The sequence below is a fragment of the Girardinichthys multiradiatus genome, chromosome 12 (genome assembly GCF_021462225.1).
Source record: "Girardinichthys multiradiatus isolate DD_20200921_A chromosome 12, DD_fGirMul_XY1, whole genome shotgun sequence".
Lineage (NCBI taxonomy): Eukaryota > Metazoa > Chordata > Actinopteri > Cyprinodontiformes > Goodeidae > Girardinichthys > Girardinichthys multiradiatus.
This window is the reverse complement of record NC_061805.1, coordinates 7,962,846-7,987,455: the sequence shown is the minus strand read 5'-3', so window position 1 is coordinate 7,987,455 and position 24,610 is coordinate 7,962,846. Positions and strand designations below refer to the sequence as shown.

The window sequence follows — 24,610 nt, the reverse complement described above, 5'->3', positions numbered from 1 at the left end:
ATTTTCACACAATCATTTGTGCATTTGCATCTGTTCGACCCTCATTATCATCTAGTGTCTGGGAAATTAGTCACTGTTCATTCTTGCCAAAATAAATTAGACATTTCACACTGCCTCCATACATCTTGGATGCTATAGGAAAAAACAGTGAGCAACTGCATTTTTCTGGCGATGGAGAAAGTTATTAGTTCATTTAGTTCAGTGTTTAACCCTTTCTCTCTCCTAGACATGGCAATTGACTGAGCTTTTATTGTGACTAACTGTATGTGCTCTCTTTCAAACTCTAACCTTGAAAACTGGCTCAGAGTTTATCTGTTCTTTCTTTCTAGATGAAACGACTAAAGGAGCTACATCCATTAACATTTACTTTTCCTTCCCATAGAAAGTACTCCTGGATCAGTGCTTCTTTGTTCTCTTTGTGTCTCTGCTCTGTCCTCTCAAACCCCCAGTCGGTCGTGGCAGATGGCCGCTCACACTGAGCCTGGTTCTGCTGGAGGTTTCTTCCTGTTAAAAGGGAGTTTTTCCTCTCCGCTGTCGCTACATGCATGCTCAGTTTGAGGGATTGCTGCAAAGTCAACGCCAGTGACTGTCCACTGTCTCTACAGGTCCTTCTCAAAATATTAGTATATTGTGATAAAGTTCATTATTTTCCATAATGTAATGATGAAAATTTAACATTCATATATTTTAGATTCATTGCACACTAACTGAAATATTTCAGGTCTTTTATTGTCTTAATACAGATGATTTTGGCATACAGCTCATGAAAACCCAAAATTCCTATCTCACAAAATTAGCATATCATTAAAAGGGTCTCTAAACGAGCTATGAACCTAATCATCTGAATCAACGAGTTAACTCTAAACACCTGCAAAAGATTCCTGAGGCCTTTAAAACTCCCAGCCTAGTTCATCACTCAAAACCCCAATCATGGGTAAGACTGCCGACCTGACTGCTGTCCAGAAGGCCACTATTGACACCCTCAAGCAAGAGGGTAAGACACAGAAAGACATTTCTGAATGAATAGGCTGTTCCCAGAGTGCTGTATCAAGGCACCTCAGTGGGAAGTCTGTGGGAAGGAAAAAGTGTGGCAGAAAACGCTGCACAACGAGAAGAGGTGACCGGACCCTGAGGAAAATTGTGGCGAAGGGCCGATTCCAGACCTTGGGGGACCTGCGGAAGCAGTGGACTGAGTCTGGAGTAGAAACATCCAGAGCCACCGTGCACAGGCGTGTGCAGGAAATGGGCTACAGGTGCCGCATTCCCCAGGTCAAGCCACTTTTGAACCAGAAACAGCGGCAGAAGCGCCTGACCTGGGCTACAGAGAAGCAGCACTGGACTGTTGCTCAGTGGTCCAAAGTACTTTTTTCGGATGAAAGCAAATTCTGCATGTCATTCGGAAATCAAGGTGCCAGAGTCTGGAGGAAGACTGGGGAGAAGGAAATGCCAAAATGCCAGAAGTCCAGTGTCAAGTACCCACAGTCAGTGATGGTCTGGGGTGCCGTGTCAGCTGCTGGTGTTGGTCCACTGTGTTTTATCAAGGGCAGGGTCAATGCAGCTAGCTATCAGGAGATTTTGGAGCACTTCATGCTTCCATCTGCTGAAAAGCTTTATGGAGATGAAAATTTCATTTTTCAGCACAACCTGGCACCTGCTCACAGTGCCAAAACCACTGGTAAATGGTTTACTGACCATGGTATCACTGTGCTCAATTGGCCTGCCAACTCTCCTAACCTGAACCCCATAGAATATCTGTGGGATATTGTGAAGAGAACGTTGAGAGACTCAAGACCCAACACTCTGGATGAGCTAAAGGCTGCTATCGAAGCATCCTGGGCCTCCATAAGACCTCAGCAGTGCCACAGGCTGATTGCTTCCATGCCACGCCGCATTGAAGCAGTCATTTCTGCAAAAGGATTCCCGACCAAGTATTGAGTGCATAACTGTACATGATTATTTGAAGGTTGACGTTTTTTGTATTAAAAACACTTTTATTTTATTGGTCGGATGAAATATGCTAATTTTGTGAGATAGGAATTTTGGGTTTTCATGAGCTGTATGCCAAAATCATCCGTATTAAGACAATAAAAGACCTGAAATATTTCAGTTAGTGTGCAATGAATCTAAAATATATGAATGTTAAATTTTCATCATGACATTATGGAAAATAATGAACTTTATCACAATATGCTAATATTTTGAGAAGGACCTGTATAAATAAACTGAATTGAACTGAATTGAATTTAGGTTTATTAGATTCATTCTGGTGGTTAGGTGTTTGTTTCTTCCTAGATTCCACCCTATAAGCGCGAGTACCTCCACCCATACCCAAAACCACAGATGTCAGCAGTATTGCTCTTCTTATCTCACCTTGTTGTGTTTGCTATTCAGCAGACCCTTCAATGTCAATCAATGAAATTGAATAACTAAAGTTAAAATCTCTGTGAATTCAAAGTCTTGTTTTTGTGTCCAAGCTTCACAAACTCTTCAAAGGTCCCTGGGGGCCCTGAAACTCAGGACTAAACTGTTTATAAGGCATGCAGTTATAATCAAGCTAACTACTCAGAAAGTGTCCTGTCAAGCTTCACATTAGTCAATTTTAACATTTACATTGTATCCTACTCAGAGCTAACAGGGAATGTGTATAAATCTTCTCTGTCAATGCAAAATAGCTTTTTATGGAGGCAGTGTGGGGCGGCATGTCCCACAGTGAATAGACAATTGCATGATGCTTAATTATTAAAAATACTCCTACATATTTCTATATAACCCTATTTCTCTTTTTTTTTAATATATATATTCACAACATATAAAGGTTACACGCCTCTTTATCTTTATAAATGGGGTTTAACCTCACAGTCGTTCATTTTTTAGACCTTATTGAACATGTACAACCAGTGTCTGCATAGAAAAGAAATCTGTTGGAATCTAGTTATAGTTTATGCTGAGAACAAAAAAAATGATTAAGGATTTTTCAGTCAAATTACAAGAGGGCTGATCTTTCTTCATACCCAGCAGACCAACATGTTTCTATAATAGAAATAGCAAACGAGTCTTTAATGCAGGCCTAATGTCAGCAAAGCCCCATCTACTCCCTGGCAGTGCATTAATAATCTTCAGTGTGCAGGCTTCTGAGCACAGGGGCCTCCACTCACTAATGGCTTCATCCCTCATTTTAAGATGTCTGCACAAAGCTGTTTTTCACACACACACACACACACACACACACACACACACAAATATGCATCCGTGCAGTTTAATTTTTAGGCTCAATTATTAGCCGCGATGGTTTTCAGTTAAACCTCCACAGCTCCTTTGATAAGGTCACAGCAGCTAAGTGATTGCGGCTCATTGAAAGCCACGCCTCCGCTCACGTCAATCAACATTTCCTAATTGGATCAAAGATTACTCGTGGCAGCTGTATAAAACATCAAACGAGTGATTAAATGAAATAATGAGAAAATAAACCTTAATGTTGCCAAGTGGGAACGGAGGCGAGCCGAGGAGCGTGATTCCGCTGTGTTCACTGGAATTATCTCTCGGCGGCTCCAACTAATTGCTGGAGGATGTCCTCTTAACTGAGTGTGAAAAGCTGTGTCTAATTACTGCAACATTAATCATGCATTAGCATGTTATCACAAGGTTAACTTATCTGAAGGGGGCCCAGAAGCAGCTGGAGGTGCCATTCATCCGCGGTGCACTGGGCCAGCAGGGCCAGCAGGGGTAGCGCTTGTTCTTGCGATGAATCGAAACTCTGCACCGCACCCCCCCTCTCCCTTACTACCGCACAAACACACACACACACACGCCTCATCAAACTGTGAACTGAAATCAGAGGCAACCATGTTGGACTGCACTGAGTGAGCACTCACGACCTGAGATTGCTCAGCGTGGGATGGGAATGTCCAAAATCAATATCAGCTATTTCCTGCTCAGCTGACATGGGTACATTTAAACTGAGTGGGATTTAAATTTTAAGGATGTAATCTGTTAACGTCGGAGTTTGCACAAAAAACAAACAAAAAAACAACAACAACAGAAAAAGATCTTTACCAAACACTGCATGAGGAAATACATGGACGCAGAGGATCTGCTAAATCAATGTCAAACAATTGTGGGTTTGGTGGAGCGGCTGAGTGGAATGTAATGAAGATTGACTGGCTGGCGATTGTATTCCAGATTACCCCGCAAGCCAAACGTGAATGCAGACAAAACAGCAGCAGTCATGTCAGGTCGTTGGAAAATATGAAACATGAACTATTTCACACAGTAGTTTTTGTTTGAAATTGCTTTTGAATTATTGAAAGAGCAGTTTATTTTGTTCTAGGTCTCTCAAACTGTGGTACCTGTACCACCAAGGGAGATGGCTCTATTCAGAAAACATCAGCTATTAACACATTCAATTACAAGCTATTCAACAGCTGACTTGTGATGGAAAACTATAAGCCCAGATATAAATTACATTATTCAGACAAATTATAATCATGGATCCAGACAGGAATGACTGGTGCAGTAATATAGTGGCTCTCAGAAGCAAACACAACCGTATTCAAATGTCAGTTTTCTCAGAAATTAATTAGATTGTGAAAACGAGTTCCACATTTTTTCCACTTTTAACTGGACCCACATCCTGTATAATTTCAACTGAAAAACAAGCAAACCTTCAGAGGCAAAATATAACAAATAAAAAGTAGAAATAACCTTGTAGCAGAAGTTTGGATGTTTTTTGAAACACATTGATTTATTTCAGCATTCAGCTTCCTTTGGTAGAAATCTATCAACATGCCAGATCATGACTTGATAATATTTACCCACTCTACCTTGCAAACGTTTTCTAAGTCATTAGATTGTAAGGGCATCTCACACAGTCTACAAACATCTTCAGGTCTTTGCACTGATTTTGTGTTGGACTTAGTACTGGACGCATTTTAGGCCATTGCAAAATGCTATTTTTTGCCTGGTGAAGCTAGTGCTTTGTTGATTCATATTCAATTTGATGCTGAAAAAATAAGTGCCCCTTTATCTTCACCTTTGTGTCACCTGAAGGTTTAGGGTCAAAACGGACTGGTGTTTGGAACTGCTCACTATTTCATCCACCTTCACAAAAATCCCAAAAGAGAAGTATTCACATAGCATGATGCTGCCACAACCATTTTTCACTGTGGGTACGATGTTCCTATGGTACTCTGTTTGTGATAACCATTTATTTTGGAAGTTTGGCTGAAAAGCTTTCGGACACGTTAGACTATAACATATTCTCCCACAAAGTTTTTGACAATGTTATAAAGTTGTGCTTCTTTTTGGAAGACAAATCTCTCTATGGACTATCACTCCAGGTGTGCGTCTGAACTTCAGAAAATTAAATAATGGTCGGACATTCTCCTTCAGGATTTTCTGGTGGAGGAAAAAACTCACAGTTCCATCAGTTGCAGCAGGTCGACCAGGTCTTCAAGAAGCAAAGTAGCGCCAGACCATCACACCATCACCACCATGTTTGAATATCAGCATGTCCTTGTTTTGAAACACTTTTTTACTTTGTAACAATTTCCAGACTGACCGATACAAATTACTTTGGTTCTCAATTGTTATTTCATTCTATTAGATTGGGCAAGCCTATTTCTGTCATTGTTTGAGTTCGTGAAGGACCAAAGCGCAACAGGACATTGGCGGGCACATAGTGTATATATACATTTTGATACTAATCTTACAGGACAACGAAGGAAGCACTGGAATCCAGGAATGGCAACAGCAATTACAACAGCAGCCACAACAGACAACCCGACAACGAAGGGATAGAAAGCAGGAACTTAAATACACAAAGGTGAAAAGAACTACATGAAAAACAGGTGAGTACAATCAACAGAAACACAAACAGATGTAGATCATGATAATTTCATGTGGCAGACTCTACTTGTGCTCTACTTAAATGATTTCATGATGCTCAGGCAGAAGTGGGTGGCTATTAAAAATGAACTCAGAACATTGCAAAAAATGTGGCTAATACTTTATATCATCATTTTAAAACTTTGGGATGTTTATTATCCTGTAATAAATGAAATCATAATTTGAAAATTTACTCAGGTTATCTTGTTCTGATATTAAAATTAATTTTAGAATCCAGACATATAAGCAGCACTGTAAACTGTATTGGTAATACTTGTAGCTTGTACTTTTCTCATGTGGTGCTTGGTATGAAAGGTTTAAGAATGATAAATCTAGATAATTTTGCAGTCAGCTCGATGTCCTTGATGCAATTGCACAAAAATGAGTGCACAGTTCTGAGTCACTGGATGGCAAAAGATCAGCATGTGTATGGATTAAAGGTCATTTGTGGCAGCAGGTTGGTCCCGTGCCCTGACTTCATTACCAGCAGCTCAAGTGTAGTCTCATCTGGATTCTAGTGGGGCAGAGAAGCCATACCTCCAGCAGCCCTGCCAAAGGCGCTCATTTGTCAGAGAAGCATGGAGTTCACAGGCTGATGAATCTCCCTCGTCTCCCAGACTGTCAAGCTCTTCGCTTGCATGTCAGAGACAAAAGAGTAGGAGCAGGAGCATAAGAGAGCAGAACAGCAATTCTGTAAGGAGACAGTACACTGTTCAAACCCTTCACCCGCCCCCCACACACACATCAGTGTGCCCTTTCAAATCGCCTATTAGCCTGGGCGAGCGAGATTACAAGCAAATAAAATTACATTCATTGTGATATTTGATTTCATAATACCCCCAGAATTGTAATTACAGCACAGTCGCACGATTCATTTAAAAACCATTCGTCAAACACAAAGAATCAGAAATGGAAATGAGCAGGTTGTGCATCCAGTGAGTGAGTGCACATTATCAGCCATGTTTCACCAGAAGTAACAATAATGAGAGAAGAATGGGTAAGATAATAAGAGCGTAATCAGGTGAGAGTGGGATTTAATGATATGGAACATAGGGCTTTATTTTCATCTGTCAGTCTTTCAGTGCAGCAGTCGGAGGGTGTATTGAAAAGAAAGAACATTAACAATATTCCCCCGAAATATCAAAACCAACTTTTGTGTTCCAAATGTTTTGTTGTTCTGGTTCTCACGAGGCAGCACAAGGGTTAAATCCCCAAAACTTCCACACATCTGCCTGCAGGGTTGCAGCGGAGGTACAATAGTTTATAGCATTGGGAATGTGGGCATATGCTGTCTGGCCCAAACCAACAAGCAGAAGGGAAGAGATAAGAAACATTCTTGAGCAGCACAGAAAAGAAACTGGAGAAAGAGCCAGCATGATAGCGGTGCTTGTTGTTCTGATGTGTTAAATAGTTGGCCTTCAACACCCCAATCAATCGCTGAGTGAGCCACTGTGTAGCCAAGGGGCTGTGTGAGATAGCCAGATGGCTCAGCCAATGGAGCTTTGCCTCATCCTTTTCATGAACATGGAGGCACACACATTGGACAAGATCCACCAAGTATTGGAACCTGAGATTTTTCCTGCACTGATAGGTTAAGGTAGGTGTATCTTAGATATGTGCTAATCTGCAGCTAAAGAAAACCAAGTGATTTGCAAAGTGTTCAACACTATGGGTAGCTCTTAATGGTATGTTTTTTGGCATGAATCACCTAGCTCACCTTATTTAATGTATCATCAAACAGTTTGTTTCATAATTTTGAACTATTGGTTAGAGTTTCTGCCATTTGAAAGCGCAAACAGAAATGTGAGAAAGTGTGCAAGCTATAATTGTGAGACAAGAAGCATTGTCTTACGGGGTCCAGAACCTCTAAAGGCCTGCACTGACTAATCTGAAAAACTACAAGCCCTACTGCAAGTGGGAGAACAAGCTGTGACATTAATGAACACAGCAAGATAAGATAATGCTTGTTATCTTGGTGTATGGAACTCCTGCTTTGATAGGAGATAAGAGGCTTTGTGTTTGCTGCCAGACAAATTTCCAAAGAAGCGTGGGAGGTGAGGGTAAACTCTGGGCTGGAATGATGAGAAGGCCTGTTGGTGTTGATGTAATGAAGAATATGTTTCATTTTACCAACCAACATTACTATAGCTATCTTGTCATTTTATTGGTTAGGAAGCATTTTGATCATATCAATACAATGTAATAATTCCCCACCTCATACAACCAGATGTAACAAAAGTAGAGATGCGGAGACAAATCGGCTTTGTCTGGAATCTGACAATTTTCAGTTCTGACTGGTCATTGGAAACTCAAAAATCCCATATTTTCTAGACTGTACAGTCCTTTTATCAGTGAAAGGACAGTAGGTAAACACTAGCAGATTGCGTTGATAACAACAGTCTTCGGTCTCGATACTATTAGTGAATGAGGAAGAATCAGAATTAAGCTATTTAATGAGATGTAGAAAATGAAACTAGAGGAAGCACAGAAATGTTAGAGGCTATTTAAGAGGTTATTTTCTGTTATATATCAAGACATGTTTGCAGTTCTTTGAGGCTGAGAGAGAGCAAGACTTTCAGCAGATAACAGGAAGGCTGAATGAACTCCATTACGACACATGCTAAATTTGTAAATGGTAAATGGTAAATGGCCTGAACTTGTATAGCGCTTTATCAAGTCCCCAGAGACCCCAAAGCGCTTTAAACTACAGGGGTTGGACAATGAAACTGAAACACCTGGTTTTAGACCACAATAATTTATCAGTATGGTGTAGGGCCTCCTTTTGCGGCCAATACAGCGTCAATTCGTCTTGGGAGTGACATATACAAGTCCTGCACAGTGGTCAGAGGGATTTTAAGCCATTCTTCTTGCAGGATAGTGGCCAGGTCACTACGTGATACTGGTGGAGGAAAACGTTTCCTGACTCGCTCCTCCAAAACACCCCAAAGTGGCTCAATAATATTTAGATCTGGTTCAACTTCACTTTCATGTTCATCAAACCAATCTTTCACCAGTCTTGCTGTGTGTATTGTTGCATTGTCATCCTGATACACGGCACCGCCTTCAGGATACAATGTTTGAACCATTGGATGCACATGGTCTTCAAGAATGGTTCGGTAGTCCTTGGCAGCCCAACTAGCACAAGTATCGGGCCAAAGGAATGCCATGATATGGCAGCCCAAACCATCACTTATCCACCCCCATGCTTCACTCTGGGCATTCAACAGTCTGGGTGGTACGCTTCTTTGGGGCTTCTCCACACCGTAACTCTCGCGGATGTGGGGAAAACAGTAAAGGTGGACTCATCAGAGAACAATACATGTTTCACATTGTCCACAGCCCAAGATTTGCACTCCTTGCACCATTGAAACCGACGTTTGGCATTGGCGTGAGTGACCAAAGGTTTGGCTATAGCAACCCGGCCGTGTATATTGACCCTGTGGAGCTCCCGACGGACAGTTCTGGTGGAAACAGGAGAGTTGAGGTGCACATTTAATTCTGCCATGATTTGGGCAGCCATGGTTTTATGTTTTTTGGATACAATCCGGGTTAGCACCAGAACATCCCTTTCAGACAGCTTGATACATCACAAAGACTTGCTGTCCAATTTAGCCATGAAACCTCCCACACTAAAATGACAGGTGTTTCAGTTTCATTGTCCAACCCCTGTACAATCAGTCATTCACCCATTCATACACACATTCACACACACTGACAGTGGTGAGCTACATTGTAGCCACAGCTGCCCAGGGGCAGCCTCTAGAAATGTGCCAGCCACTTGGAAATCTCACAGGTAAGGTAACGATCTACATTCTCTAGAATAGATACACAGAGATAATTAGCTTTGTAATAGTAACCTTGCTATCTGCTATTATAAATACTAATGACCACTTGCACCAGAGAGGCTAGATAATATAATATAATATAATATAATATAATATAATATAATATAATATAATAAACGACGAGATCTGGAAAAGATTGGCATCAGCAGGACAAAACTTTACAAAACCGAATGATCAGAAATAGGGCAACCAATCCTCATCGATGTTTCTTAGAGAACTATCGAAGAGATCTGGTGAGTTTAAAAATGTAATGTTTTTCAGAAATCGATGGAAAGTTATTACCTTAGAGAACATTTCTGTCTTTACTACTTTGTCTGCATAAAAAAGTGAGCATAGCTACAACAGCTTAATGTCCAAACTTAGGAGAATTATTCTCTGTAGCAGCGGAAAGTGTCCCAGACACTTCTCTTGAGGTTTTCCAGGCTATCCACATTGAACACACAAAAGGTGGTCAGTTAGTCACACTTCAAACAAAAACTGAGCAGCTGCTTCACACACCATCATTTTGATCAATTATCTGGCCTGTCAGACTCCATTTGAGGCTTTGAAAGGTTGCAGATAGAGGAACTAAAAGTGATGTGCACACTGTGCAAGAAAGTATTGCTCAGCATGCAACCTAAATAGCCTGTAAGACTGTGTAAGATGAAGATAGACTCCCAAAATTATGAGTACTGAATGTTCTTTTTTCCAGTCCTGTGTCTGGTTTTCTGAATGACATTCCTGACTAAATGTGCCACAAATGAATTACAATAAAAGCTTTCTGTCCTATAAAATGTCAAACTGCTTTTCTAGTTAATACATTCTGTTTATATTTTACAAAATCTGCACCATGTATTCAGTAAGAAAATATGGAAAGACAGGGTCTCTTATTTTTTAATGTATTGCAATTTTATTTGTTGTAAATTCCATAATTTCCTATTGCACAGGGAATGTTCCCTCATGGTGTGTCAGTGTTAAAGCTTGTGCCACTAGAAGGCATGGGCTACAACGGAATTCTAATGTTGTGGCTTGGGAAAACTTCCGTCTTTTCCAGGTGCCAACGACTCTGAGGCAATTCCAGTGATGAGCCAGGAATGCTCTGCTGAGCGAGTCATGGAGAAAGAAATGGTCACAGAGAGATGCATATTCAAATAAACTTCACTCTTGGCCTGTGCACACAAGCCATGTTGTCACCAGCTGGCAGTGCTTCTCACCGCCCCTTCAAATGCTGAGCCACTTTTGATTAACGTCTCTTCGGTTAATCATGTGCGTTGACTGTGCCAAATTGGACAAGATGCATATGGCTTACATTTCCCTCAGAATCTCTCTTTTTTTTTAAAAGACCAAAGCACTGGAGTCGCATTTTACCCTACATACCCATTCCTTAAGTCGGCTTTTGTGTGGTGTCCATACATAGAACAAGGAAGGTGGGGGAGTGGATCACTGCCATCCTGCGAGTCCTTGAATGAGGAGCGTATCACTGCCAGATGCACCCAGCTGCATAAATGTTATTCATTTTTCATGGCTTGTGTACATAATATGGCCAGTGTGGGAGATCATGAGGCACCAGTAAAAGCTGGAAAAATCCTTAAATTTAATCAAAGTGGAAAATCTATTTTTCACTGGACCTCCTCCTTTTCCATGTGTCTTAGCTGTGCTCTGCTCTTTCCTGTCTCGTTTGCTTTCTGAGGTTCCTCTGTAAGTGACATACAGTAAATCCGTCCACTTCTTTTACAAGCCCTTCTCCATAGCCATAGCGATAGTGGTGTGACACAGCTGAAATATTTGTCATACATCCAGTGGTGCAAAGACATTAGACAGCACTTTGTCACGAGGGTCTGGAATTCACACCATTTAGTTGTGTCCAAGTCAGCTCCTTAACCAACGACTGGCCTGGCTTCTGTCAGCTGCAGCTCTGTTGACACTGAGAGCTAAAAAAAAGATGGCAAGATGAAGGGTGTGTGCTCCTAGCCTTTTTAGGCATTCAAAACAACACCCACTCTTACAACAAGAGCTGTGACAGTGTTCCACTGCCAAAGCCATTGACTTGCTGCTCTCTCCCCAAATTCACTCTGTTCACATATAGTTTAGTGGTGCAGAATAGTTGTCATCAGGGTTTGCTAACCCCCACAGAGAGATTGGCTTGAACTCTGGGAAGATGTGCCACCTCCCAAATCACCAGGACCCCGGCAATCCGAATGTGATCATGGCCGGGGCCTTCCGCCTCATTAGCAATTTCCATTTCAAAACAGCTTTCAAATGAGAACAAATGCATTAAGTCTAGCAGGAGAAGAAGTCAAGGGAGCCACTACATAGTGGCTCAGAAAGGCTTTCATACATGTTTTATCAGTGGGGGGAGAGAGAAAAGAAGCTTGGACTGAACCATTTATATCTTGCCCATCCTATTAGCTTGGCACTGTGTTATTAGCTGCCATTGTGCTCCATAAAAGTCCCTCTGGCCTGTTCCACCACTCACTAAATCCAGGGCGAGCTAAGTGCCAGGCGCTTTATGGAGCTATTTGAGACCATGAAAATTCAATCCCAAACCCTCAGCATTGAAGTTTCGCTGAGATAAATGAAGAGGATTACTGGAACAATAAAACAATGTCTTACCTCAAATACCACTGTATCCTATTAATTGGGATTATGGCAAACAATTGTGTCCAAAAAGAACGTTCTTTTTTGCAAGGGGATGTAAGAAGAAATGTCATTGCAAAAATCAACACCAATGGTACATTTTGAACAAATAAAAATAGAAAAGTATGTACAGTCCTAGTAACAGACAAAAAATACCTTAAATAAGCAAACCACTCCAACACAAGTAATGACGAAAAAGAATGTGACAACTGCAGACGCTGTGAGAATCCACCTTAGGATGGATGTGGTAGGCAAGGTGTCAATTGTTTCCCATCTGATGATAGACTGTGTGCTGAAATAAACTGACCTTGCCAGACGAAGAGTGAAATTGATGGAGCTTTTCATCTCTTAAGGGCTGTTCCACATACACAGCAGTAAAACAGCTAAAACACAAGGCAGACTGAAGGAGTGTGTGGGAAACCTGAGGTGGGGTTTTCTTTACACCAAAGTACACCTGGTAAACACTTGTCACAGAAAACATTTCTCTACACCATGACAAGTAAGAGGGTTATGTCGGCGGCATGCAAATGTATTTGTACTCTATGAACTCATCCACATTTTGTCATGTAAAAATCATACCTTCCAGTGTATTTCATTATTTTATTTAGTTTTGCAAATAGAGATCCAAAAACTGTGGCATGCATTTGTTTCCAGACACCTTGAGACAATGTTTTTTTGCTACCCCCTTTCCTGTCTTCACTTAGGAGAAGCCTTTTCACGGCATTTTGCTGCCACCACTATCCTTCACAGTGGGAAAGCTACAGTATATTGTAAGTAATGTGCAGTGTTAAGTTTTCCATCACACATAGTTTTGTTGTTGTTGCATGCAGGCCAAACAAAGTTTAATTTTAGTCTCATCTGAACAGAAAAGTATCTTCTTTCTTCCTGCCACTCTTCCATAAAGCCCAGAGTTTTGGATTGGATGACTAATAATTGTCAAGTCAATAGATTTTTCAACATGAGCTGTAAATCTCTGTAGCTCCTCCATGACCTCCTGACATCTGTGGTCATGAAATCCTTTGAGCGGCTGGTGCCGAAGCACCTGAAAGACATCACAGGCCCCCTGCTGGACCCCCTGCAATTTGCTTACCGAGCAAGCAGGTCGGCAGATGATGCTGTTAACTTAGGTCTACACTTCATCCTGCAACACCTCGACCACCCAGGGACGTACGCCAGGATCCTGTTTGTAGACTTCAGCTCGGCCTTCAACACTATCATACCAGACATCCTCCACCAGAAGCTCACACAGCTCAACGTCCCAGCCTCCACCTGTCAGTGGATCAACAGCTTCCTGACAGACCGACAGCAGCAGGTGAGACTGGGGAGCATCTTCTCCCGATCCAGATCAATAAGTATTGGTGCCCCCAGGGGTGTGTTCTATCCCCACTCCTCTTCTCTCTGTACACAAATGACTGCACCTCATCGGACTCGTCCGTGAAACTCCTTAAGTTTGCAGACGACACCACTGTCATTGGACTGATCCAGGACGGTGATGACTCTGCATACAGACAGCAGGTGGATCGGCTGGTACACTGGTGCGGTCAGAACTACCTTGAACTGAACCCACTCAAGACTGTGGAACTGGTGGTGGACCTTCGGAGAACACCACCCCCATACATCCCCCTCACCATCCTCAACAACACTGTATCAGCCGTGGACCACTTCAGGTTCTTAGGAACCACCATCTCTGAGGACCTGAGATGGTCTTCACACATAGACACTGTTTGAAAGAAGGCCCAGCAGAGACTGTACTTCCTGAGGCAACTGAAGAAGTTCAACCTTCCACAGGAGCTGTTGGTCATCTTCTACACTGCCATCATTCAGTCTGTCCTGTCTTCATCCATCTCAAGTGTGCCTTGGCTCATCCACAAAAAAGGACAGGTCCAGACTGCAACGAATAATCAGGAATGCAGAGAGAATAATCAGAGCTGACCTTCCCTCCATCCAGGACTTATACAGGTCTAGGGTCAAGAAAAGAGCTGCCAAAATCTCTGCAGACCCCACACACCCTGCACATAAACTGTTTAGAGTTTTACCTTCAGGCCGCCGCTACAGAGCACTGTTTACTAAAACCAGCCGCCACAAAGACAGTTTCTTCCCCCAGGCTGTTTCTCTGATGAACATTCAATAGAGTACAGAACAACAGCATACAGATGTTGCAAATGCACCTTTTCTGTTAGATATGTGTATATTGTACATTGTAAATTGTAAATTTGTATATTCTGTAATGCAAAAACAGAACAAAAGAGCAAAGTGTACCGGAGTCAAATTCCTTGTTTGTATGCACAAACTTGGCAATAAAGCTGATTCTGATTTACCATGGGCCTCTTCACTAATTCTCTTAATGCTCTCCTTGCTCGGCCTGAACGGTTTAGTTGGATCATCATGTCTTTGTAGGTTTCACAGAACTGTGTATACACTAGTGCTGCACAATTAATTATTGTCAACCAAGATTTCTTTGTCTGCAAAATTGCAATCTCAAGAGTGTTTGAACCCAACATTTGATAGGCTATAACATTTCTGGTGCCACGCAATAAAACTCTGCTTGCTAGCACAGGGCTAAATTATGCCGTGACTTTATTCCCCTTTGATAAACACTGTTTACCAACTGACAACAGCTTTTTTTGGTAAATAAATGTGCAAACCATGTATCACTTTACTTAAACAGCTGTATGCTACTTTGTGTTGTTCTGTCACATAAAATAGTGTACTAAAATAAAGTTTATGTCCGTAATGTGACAAAGGGTATGAATACTTTTGCAAGGCACAATTCTCGTTGTTTTCCATTGGGTCTAAGAGCACTTGGTGCTTAAGTGAGGCTGGCCACTGACAGATGCTACCCACATGAGGAATATGGTGTTCAATTACCAGGAGTCTAAATTGAAAGTGATAGTGATTTAAGCCTTCCCAATACACCAGCCACATTCTGGCAAACAGTCTTTTCAAGGAGCCATTTTAAAAAAAACCTGCAGGAGTGTGTGAGACACAGGAGTCCAATTGATTTTCAATAACATCCCCTAATGACCTGGCCATGGTTTGATCCACGCTGTCGTTATTGGCCTCTACCATGGGACAGGATTGTGAGGCGCACAGCACAGAGCTGCGAGATGAGTAGTCGAAGTGTTATGAGGATGAATTGGCTGTCTGTAGACAGGCGGCAAGCACAGCGGCTGCCCTGTCAATAACAAGATGGGGGCACCTCAGGACTCCCTCTGCGGCCCACTCCAGAGAGCCTTCCGGGCTCATTAGAAAAGCAGATGAGTGATGTGCATGAGGAGAGGAGCTTCTTCTCTGCCATCCGATAGCTTTCCTCCCAAGCGTTGCTCCCCTTAATGAGTCCAGACCGCAGGTCAATATGCCGCTGGGTTGCCAGTCAATACCGGTTACCTGCAACACAAACACTCAAAACCCGCTTTCATACAAAATCAATGTTCTATTAGTCCACCCTATATTGCCTTGGCCAATCCCATTGATTCTCTCTGAAGAGCTCTGCAGCCCATGTAGGACAGATTATGGTCAAATGATCTGATGGCTGGGGCTACTCGGCCAGCTCAATCGTCTTTATGATTTCAGAGTAATAGCTTGATATAAAATGGGAAAACACTGAATTCCAAAAACGGAGGCAGAAGCGTTATTGGCAAAGCTATCAATCTTATATAAAATACCACTCAGTATGTTTAACTCGCAGACAGATTTACTACTTATTTACAGCAGGATGAAAGATAGACCGGAGGTGTTTGACATTAGGTCCAAACTTTATTCCGTACATTTTAAACCATGAATGTTCATTTTTCTTTTTTTTTCCACGCCTAAAACTCTACTGTTTTTGTATACAAGAGTCTAAGAAAAACAACTGCACAACACCACAAGGTTGACAGATAAAGTCCTCTTGATGTCCACCGAACAGTGTCCTTTTCTTTTTGGAGCTCCAGTTTTTGACTTGGAAGTCTATTAATAATCCAGATGATTTCATTGGTACATATGAACATGTGCTAAATCCAAGTTTCTCTCAACTTCTCCAGTATTGTCAGCATGTTCCAGTAGATTTCTTTGTTAGGGTGCTGTGCGTTGCTTTGCATAGATTGCAGACGATCCATCTAGGCTTCCGTACAACACCCTCCCTTCATAATTCCCATCCATTGGTCGGTTGTTTGACACCATGATATTCAACAGGCAGGTGATTCCACATTATTTCATTTAAATTTGTTTTTCTAGAAATTGTTAAAAAGACTAATAAATTTACAACGCAATCTTGCAGCAAAGAATATCAACAGGTTATTTACATCAGTTTTCTTTACAGAGACTGAACAAACATTATATATATAATTATATATATATATATATTTATCTGCATATCTCAAAGGCAAACCAAATGAACAAAATAAGTTGATAATGTAGCAATGTACATTGTCATTATTGAGGATATCCAGGTACCATGAGGTTAAATTACTGATGGTTGAATCCAAAGTCAAGTCTTTACATTATCATAAAGGATATGTCTCACAATAGACTGGGATAAATATTGTAAAAGGCAGGACTAATGCACAAAATACATAAAATTCATAGAAATGATATCAATACATGGAACAAGGATAGGAAATGTACAAACATATTTAGGACCTTTCCTTTCAGCACAAAGCAGAAATAAGGTATTGGATTAATATATTAATAATTATCAAATATTTAAGTCGGAAATAAACATACACACGTTTGTGTTATATTTACCGACATCATTGAACATCCAGTCCACTAAAAATAGCCATGGCATGTGCTTCATTAGCCTTACATACCTTTACTTTGTACAATCATACCCTTTCCCTTGGGGAGTTTCGCTCTTCTCTGGTGAAGAGCAGTGCATTTTGTTCATGGTATTCCACAAAAGAGAGGTGAGGCTTGTGAGTTTCAGAAGCTACCGAGCCTCTACTTCTTTGGGGTTGCGAGATGGGGAATAGTCCCTCGGGTCCTGGGTGGTGGTGAGGGGGGTAGTCCTCCTGGGTGAGGCTGGCCGGGCACTGCCAGCTGGTACAAGAGGTGGGGGCGCACTTAGTGCAGCGGTAGGGGGTGTTCTGTTCATAGGGCCATTGTGTCCTGTAGAGGGACTAAGTCTTGGGTATGGCATGCCTCCTAAATGGGGCATAAAGGGGGGCATGTGGGGTAGATGGCCCTCCATTGGGGACTGATGCAGCTGATGGAGGCGTGCTCTGTCAAGCTCCTCCCTCAGGTGGAGGCGCTCTCGTTCCTCTGCCTGTTGTCGCATCCTCTCATGCTCCCTGCGCACCTCCAAAAGATGCTCGTGGTGAGAGTAGTCATGAGCCTCCCTTTCCCGGTAAGCACGTTCCTGGTCGTAAACACTGGGGAAGCGGTGTCCTTGTTCAGCCCTAAGCTGGAAGTCCATGCGTCGCTGCAGGTCCAGGCTGCGGTAGGCCTCTCGAAGCGGGTCCCAGGGGAAGGCTGTGTGTGGCAGGCGCTCTCGTCCTGCCAGTGGGCTCACTCCCATAAAGGGAGCCATACGAGCTCTGTCCAGTACATTGAGACTGCCCATTTGAGGCATGGCACTCATGGAAAGAGGAAGAGCATGAGACATTGGGACACCATGCAGGCCTGGTGCTGGAATATCACTACCACGGGGTGAAGGAAGAGGATGCTGCTGTGACAAAGGTGGGTGGTGGTGGTGAGGGTTTCCTGGTTGGCTGACAGGTGCAGGAAGGACCTGGGCTATAGGTTGGGGCGCTGGCTCAGAACTTACTACCATGACCTCTTGTTCCTCCTTCCTCTCCTCCTTAATCTTCATGTCATTTTTCACTTTGTGGAGGAGCTCTGCAGATGGAGGCTCCTTTCTCTCACTGTCCTTGATCGCAGATGGAAGCCCACCAGCCATCTTCATGCTCTGCTCATTGATCATAGTCTTGGAGTAGGGAGAAGGAGAACGCTGAGTGGGTTTGATGGAGTCCTCTGAGGCCCGCCTCTCCAGCATCTCCTTTCCTGGTGAGCGGCTCTCCTTTACCTTTACATCAGGTAGAGATGACTCCCTCTGCCGCTCTAGCAGTTCTTTCTCTGCCTCACGGACCCGGTCTACACTGCTGCTGTGATGTCGACCTGAATCACTGGAGTTCTGGCTGTTTGAACGAATCAGACTGCTGATCTGGTAGCTGACTGGTGCTGACGCAGGAGAAGAGCGGTTGGAGTGGCGATTGCGATCCACAGAATCCCTGTAACGGTATAATAGAAAAATTGGTTCAAACAGCACACTGTTAAGCTCATTATTTTGTACTGTATAATACTATTCTGTTACCAAAGTAGCCTCAGTTGTTCTTCCTTTATTTAAAAATAAGATAATCTAAGTTACACTAGTGACACCCCACCAGTTCATTGAATCCAGGTGTTCTGGACACTTTCATTGACACAGGTGTGAAAGATGAAGCTACTAGCATGCAGACTGCTTCTACAAGAAACCGCAATACAATAGGTCGCTTCCAGGTGATCTGATGAATTATAGTGTAATAACATGGTCAACTGTTCTTGGTATCTTAACAAAGTAAAGGCAATTGAAACAACAGCTACTCAGCCACAGAGTCGTAAGCCTTGTAATATCACAGAGCAGGGGAAGCGCATGTTGAATTGCACATTCTGCAGGACAGTGTACAGATGTTGCCAGTTGTCTGAAGATCTACAGTCCCCAGATTAGATCATTTCATTCTCTGGACTATGTGGAAAGAGTTTGGGGATAGCCCCTTCCAGTTCCAATGTGAATGAGCACCAGTGCACAAAGTAAATTCCATTAGGAACATGGTGTGGTGGACGGGTCTACCTTGGATAGAACACCTTTGGGATGAAGTACAGATGGGACTGTGAGCCAGTTCACCTCATCCGACATCAGTGACCTCAAAAATGTGCTTATGGAAGAATGGTCAAATATTCCCACTAGACCTTGTAGACATCTTTCCTAAAAAGGTTTAAACTGATATAGTTGCAAAGGTGGACCAACTTCACCTCAAAGCGTATGTAAGAATGGGATGTCATTAAAGTTAATATAGGTGAAAAGTCAAGCATCTCAATACTTTTGGCAATCTGGTATGTACTGTAATGCTATCAGGTAGGAGCCTTACTACTGTTGTGCTACATTTCAACTTGTGCTCTAATGTGGATATTTTGTTTATGTTTATGCAAATACAAATACAAGAGTACCTCCCTCTACACTTTATGATCAGATTGGTAACCTTCTAAAGTAACTAACAGAACTTTTAAATACCCTATGCAGTGGTAGGAAAAATTTAAATTAGTTAAATTCCAAAAGTTTATATATACCACGCTTTAGGGGGGTTACGCAAACAATATTCAAAGTACACTACCGCTCAAAAGTTTTAGAATACCTTTCTCATTTAATGGTTTTCTTTCGGTTTATGACCATTCACATTGTAAATAGATTCTTACTGAAGGCATCAAAACTGTGAATGAAGACATATGGAAATATGTAGCAAACCAAAAATTGTAAAAGAACTTTAATCTTAAGAAAATTAACCTTTGGCTGTCTCTCAATGAACCGCTGGGAAACTCTTTTAAGACTCTTTGGAAACCCATTTACGATGACCACCTCATGAAGCTCATAGCGAGAATGCTAACAGAGCCAAGCAGTGCAAAAACAAAGGGTGGCTATTTTGAAGAATCTAAAATATAAAATTTGTTAGAGTTATTTCACACTTTTTGTTTACTACATAATTGCATGTGTGTTCATTCATAGTTTTGTTGCCTTTGATAAGAATCTACGATGTAAACAGTCATGAAAACAAGGAGACCCATTAAGTGAGAAACTGTATCTAAAACCTTTGACCAGTAGTGTACAGGTCCTTCTCAAAATATTAGCATATTGTGATAAAGTTCATTATTTTCCATAATGTCATGATGAAAATTTAACATTCATATATTTTAGATTAATTGCACACTAACTGAAATATTTCAGGTCTTTTATTGTCTTAATACGGATGATTTTGGCATACAGCTCATGAAAACCCCAAATTCCTATCTCACAAAATTAGCATATCATTAAAAGGGTCTCTAAACGAGCTATGAACCTAATCATCTGAATCAACGAGTTAACTCTAAACACCAGCAAAAGATTCCTGAGGCCTTTAAAACTCCCAGCCTGGTTCACCACTCAAAACCCCAATCATGGGTAAGACTGCCGACCTGACTGCTGTCCAGAAGGCCACTATTGACACCCTCAAGCAAGAGGGTAAGACACAGAAAGACATTTCTGAACGAATAGGCTGTTCCCAGAGTGCTGTATCAAGGCACCTCAGTGGGAAGTCTGTGGGAAGGAAAAAGTGTGGCAGAAAACGCTGCACAACGAGAAGAGGTGACCGGACCCTGAGGAAGATTGTGGAGAAGGGCCGATTCCAGACCTTGGGGGACCTGCGGAAGCAGCGGACTGAGTCTGGAGTAGAAACATCCAGAGCCACCGTGCACAGGCGTGTGCAGGAAATGGGCTACAGGTGCCGCATTCCCCAGGTCAAGCCACTTTTGAACCAGAAACAGCAGCAGAAGCGCCTGACCTGGGCTACAGAGAAGCAGCACTGGACTGTTGCTCAGTGGTCCAAAGTACTTTTTTCGGATGAAAGCAAATTCTGCATGTCATTCGGAAATCAAGGTGCCAGAGTCTGGAGGAAGACTGGGGAGAAGGAAATGCCAAAATGCCAGAAGTCCAGTGTCAAGTACCCACAGTCAGTGATGGTCTGGGGTGCCGTGTCAGTTGCTGGTGTTGGTCCACTGTGTTTTATCAAGGGCAGGGTCAATGCAGCTAGCTATCAGGAGATCTTGGAGCACTTCATGCTTCCATCTGCTGAAAAGCTTTATGGAGATGAAGATTTCATTTTTCAGCACGACCTGGCACCTGCTCACAGTGCCAAAACCACTGGTAAATGGTTTACTGACCATGGTATCACTGTGCTCAATTGGCCTGCCAACTCTCCTGACCTGAACCCCATAGAGAATCTGTGGGATATTGTGAAGAGAACGTTGAGAGACTCAAGACCCAACACTCTGGATGAGCTAAAGGCCGCTATCGAAGCATCCTGGGCCTCCATAAGACCTCAGCAGTGCCACAGGCTGATTGCCTCCATGCCATGCCGCATTGAAGCAGTCATTTCTGCAAAAGGATTCCTGACCAAGTATTGAGTGCATAACTGTACATGATTATTTGAAGGTTGACGTTTTTTGTATTAAAAACACTTTTATTTTAATGGTCGGATGAAATATGCTAATTTTGTGAGATAGGAATTTTGGGTTTTCATGAGCTGTATGCCAAAATCATCCGTATTAAGACAATAAAAGACCTGAAATATTTCAGTTAGTGTGCAATGAATCTAAAATATATGAATGTTAAATTTTCATCATTACATTATGGAAAATAATGAACTTTATCACAATATGCTAATATTTTGAGAAGGACCTGTATATAAAACCAAAAGCTGTCTACTAGTCACCTGTCCTTATCTTTCTCCTCTTTACCGATGGATGAATCTCTTTTCTCTCTGTCCCTTTCTCGCTCTCGTTCTCTGTCCCGCTCTCGGTCGTGGCTGTTAGCTGAACTGCTTCGCTCAGCCTCTCCAGTTTTGGGCCACTGTGGTGGGGTTGGGAAAGATGGCGGTGTGCGTCGAAGCCGGTTCCAGGTGTCATGGTGGGGGCTGCCAAACGTGGGCAGTCCTCCTGGCCCCTCCTTAGAACCAAACACACTATTGGACCCTGAAGGAAAAAATCAGACAGACATGGGACTCTCTAAGTTAATTGGGCACAAAACCTTTTTGAGGAGACATAAGATGAGAAGAACTTGACAACAAAAGCTGCTTTTGTCTGTCTCTGGAGGTTCTCTCCCCGAAGCTGTTTGGAAGAGTTAGAAGTTAATGGCTCCCCACAACACAGGCTTTACTTTGGGACTGAAGGCCTTCTCCCCCCTCCATTTTCTGCACTGGATGAACAGAGGAGACTCACTTGCCCTCTGGAGAAGAAAACTGTGAAAAGCCAAGGGAGACCTTAGCAATCCACAGCATGTCTATTCCAATCACATCCATTTTCACAACAGGGTGACTGATTTGGCACACAGAAACGGGGGGAAACGAAAAACAGCATAAAGAGAAGGATGCAGAGGGAGAAAAGAGAAAGCCCTCCATGGAGATCCAAGAGGGGCTTGTCAAATAATTAATAGATGAATTGCCATCAAACAGCAAACCTAGGAGTGCCTGCTAGCAGCAGGCACTTTCAGATTAAAGCCAGGCTGTTGGAAACATCACTGATGGATGAAGTAGAGGAAGGGAGAAGTTTTCCTGTGCTGTGTGTTCTATTGCTTTGTTGGACCTCCCTGGGCCAGGGCTTGGTTTGACACAGAAACTAGAGCTAAATGTCTTTTGCCTCCCCTCCTTGCTCTCCCTGTTGCCTAACGCTTTCCTGTTCTGTTCTGGCCACTGGGGGCTTGATTGAGAAGAGGGGGCGCCAGTGGAGGAGGAGAGAGGGGGGCAGCGCTTACCAAGCGAGGGGTTGCCTAATCCTCCGAAGGCACTGGTTGAAAGGTTGCCAAGGCCGCCAAAGGAACTGGAGCGACTGAAAGGATCTGCAAAATGCCAAACAGGGATTAGCAAAAGGGGGAGCTGGTTAGCAGTACTCACCCCAACACCAACCCGTTTCACTCAGCTTTTCTCTTACAAGTGAGTTGTTGTTTTTTTTTTTTTTTGCGCTGCCATCCTAACTCCCTGCCTGGTAGCCTGGACACAAGATTTATTGGCTCTAACTAGAGCTTCCTAGGGCAAGAGAGACAATTCTCCCTGATAAAGGAATTAGTTTGGATTTGTTAGAGCAAAGTTGAAAATGGTCTGGTGCTGGACAAGGAAATTAGTGCAGTTGAAATTAAGCTAATTAAGCTGGAAATGTGGTGACTGATTGATGCCAATGTAGTATACTGCAGCCCAACCACTTACAGAAAAACACAAGGGATAAATAACATTACTGAATCAATTTTAAATTGATATTCCACCATAATATTGATTCCACCATCAATATTATTCAAAGACTTTTATTCAATAAAATCAATTCAGAATTCCTGTTCCAAACAATTCCTCTGCATTTCTTTCAATTAATCAAATAAATCAATTAAACATTTCAATTTAAATGTAATCTCTTCTTGTAAAAGACAAAATTGACGTTGCACAGTCAATGGTGTCATATACTCTCTGTTTGGAAGCTTTGTGTTTGTTTATAAACCCAAAAGTAGTGATTTAAGACTATACTGTAAAATCTAGTACCGCTGCTTGAAAAATACAACTGGCCGTGGTCAACAGGACTTCGTATTAACCTTAAAAATTATCCTGAAATTAAAATAATAAATATCTGTGATTCAAAAGAGACCCTGGTGGCTTTTACGCCATTTTAAACACAGGTCAAAAACTGGGAGAATGAGCGGGGAATGCATGGAAAAAAGAGGAGACATATGTATAAACAATTGTCAATATGTTGTTACTTACACTTACCTGCCAAATGGCTCGGAGGCAGGAAGCCACTGGGATGTGGGGCAGGGCCATATGGGGAGGGTGGTGGGTGTGCAGAGCCTATCAAAACAGATGCATTGATATTATCCAGTGATATGAAAATTTAATCACTAAGAAATCTTAAAAACAAATCGACAAAGACTCAGATATGTAAAGCGCAAGCAAAGTTGTGTTGAAAGCTCACAAGTAGGTAGTATTTACCTGCAGTAAATAATTTGTTTTCTTTATTTAGTATGAATGTAGATTAGTTGTGTCGGAGGTTAAATTTAACGGGCTAAGAGAAAGCAGGACATAAAACAACTCCAATCTCAAAACATTATAGTGGTTTATCCTAATGCTATTTTTTGAACTTTTAACTGTACTTTAAACATTTCAAACTGTTGTCACATGGAAGCTGATGATTATTTACACAGAAAAAGGAGGAAGTGTGTTACCAACATTCCTCCTGGGTGAAACAAGCAGAGAACTGGCATTGTGAAGTGTTCATGTTAGGGTAACTGTCAGATAAAAAAGTAAAACTGTAAAAAACAAACATATTTAGGTTGTTTAAGTGAACACAGTTTTATTGATATTTTTTACAATATTTTACTTACTTTCCAGAACAGCTATACATGTTCCAATGATCTTTACACAAGAAGCCAACTGATGGCACACTGCCTCCTACCTTCATTTTCCATGTAAATAATAATTGGCTTCTTTGTAAATAATCACCCAATGCAAACATGACAATGGTTT

The 24,610-nt window shown here is 42.1% G+C and overlaps 1 protein-coding gene across 9 annotated transcripts in view; it reads right to left on the bottom strand.

Moving 5' to 3' along the window:
• Positions 1–16,080: 16,080 nt before the first annotated feature.
• Positions 16,081–24,610, bottom strand: part of fbrsl1 (fibrosin-like 1) — a 427,092-nt gene continuing 418,562 nt past the window's right edge. For 6 of the 9 annotated variants that reach the window (XM_047380816.1, XM_047380812.1, XM_047380814.1 and 3 more), the window contains 4 exons: positions 23,852–23,935; positions 22,861–22,944; positions 21,824–22,082; positions 16,081–18,553 (listed from right to left, as the gene is read on the bottom strand). In XM_047380816.1, the coding sequence (XP_047236772.1) occupies positions 17,254–18,553; positions 21,824–22,082; positions 22,861–22,944; positions 23,852–23,935 (1,727 nt within the window). In that variant the 3' untranslated portion in view covers positions 16,081–17,253. The remainder of the gene's footprint in view (positions 18,554–21,823; positions 22,083–22,860; positions 22,945–23,851; positions 23,936–24,610) is intronic. The other 3 variants (XM_047380813.1, XM_047380817.1, XM_047380819.1) reach the window with 3 other exon arrangements.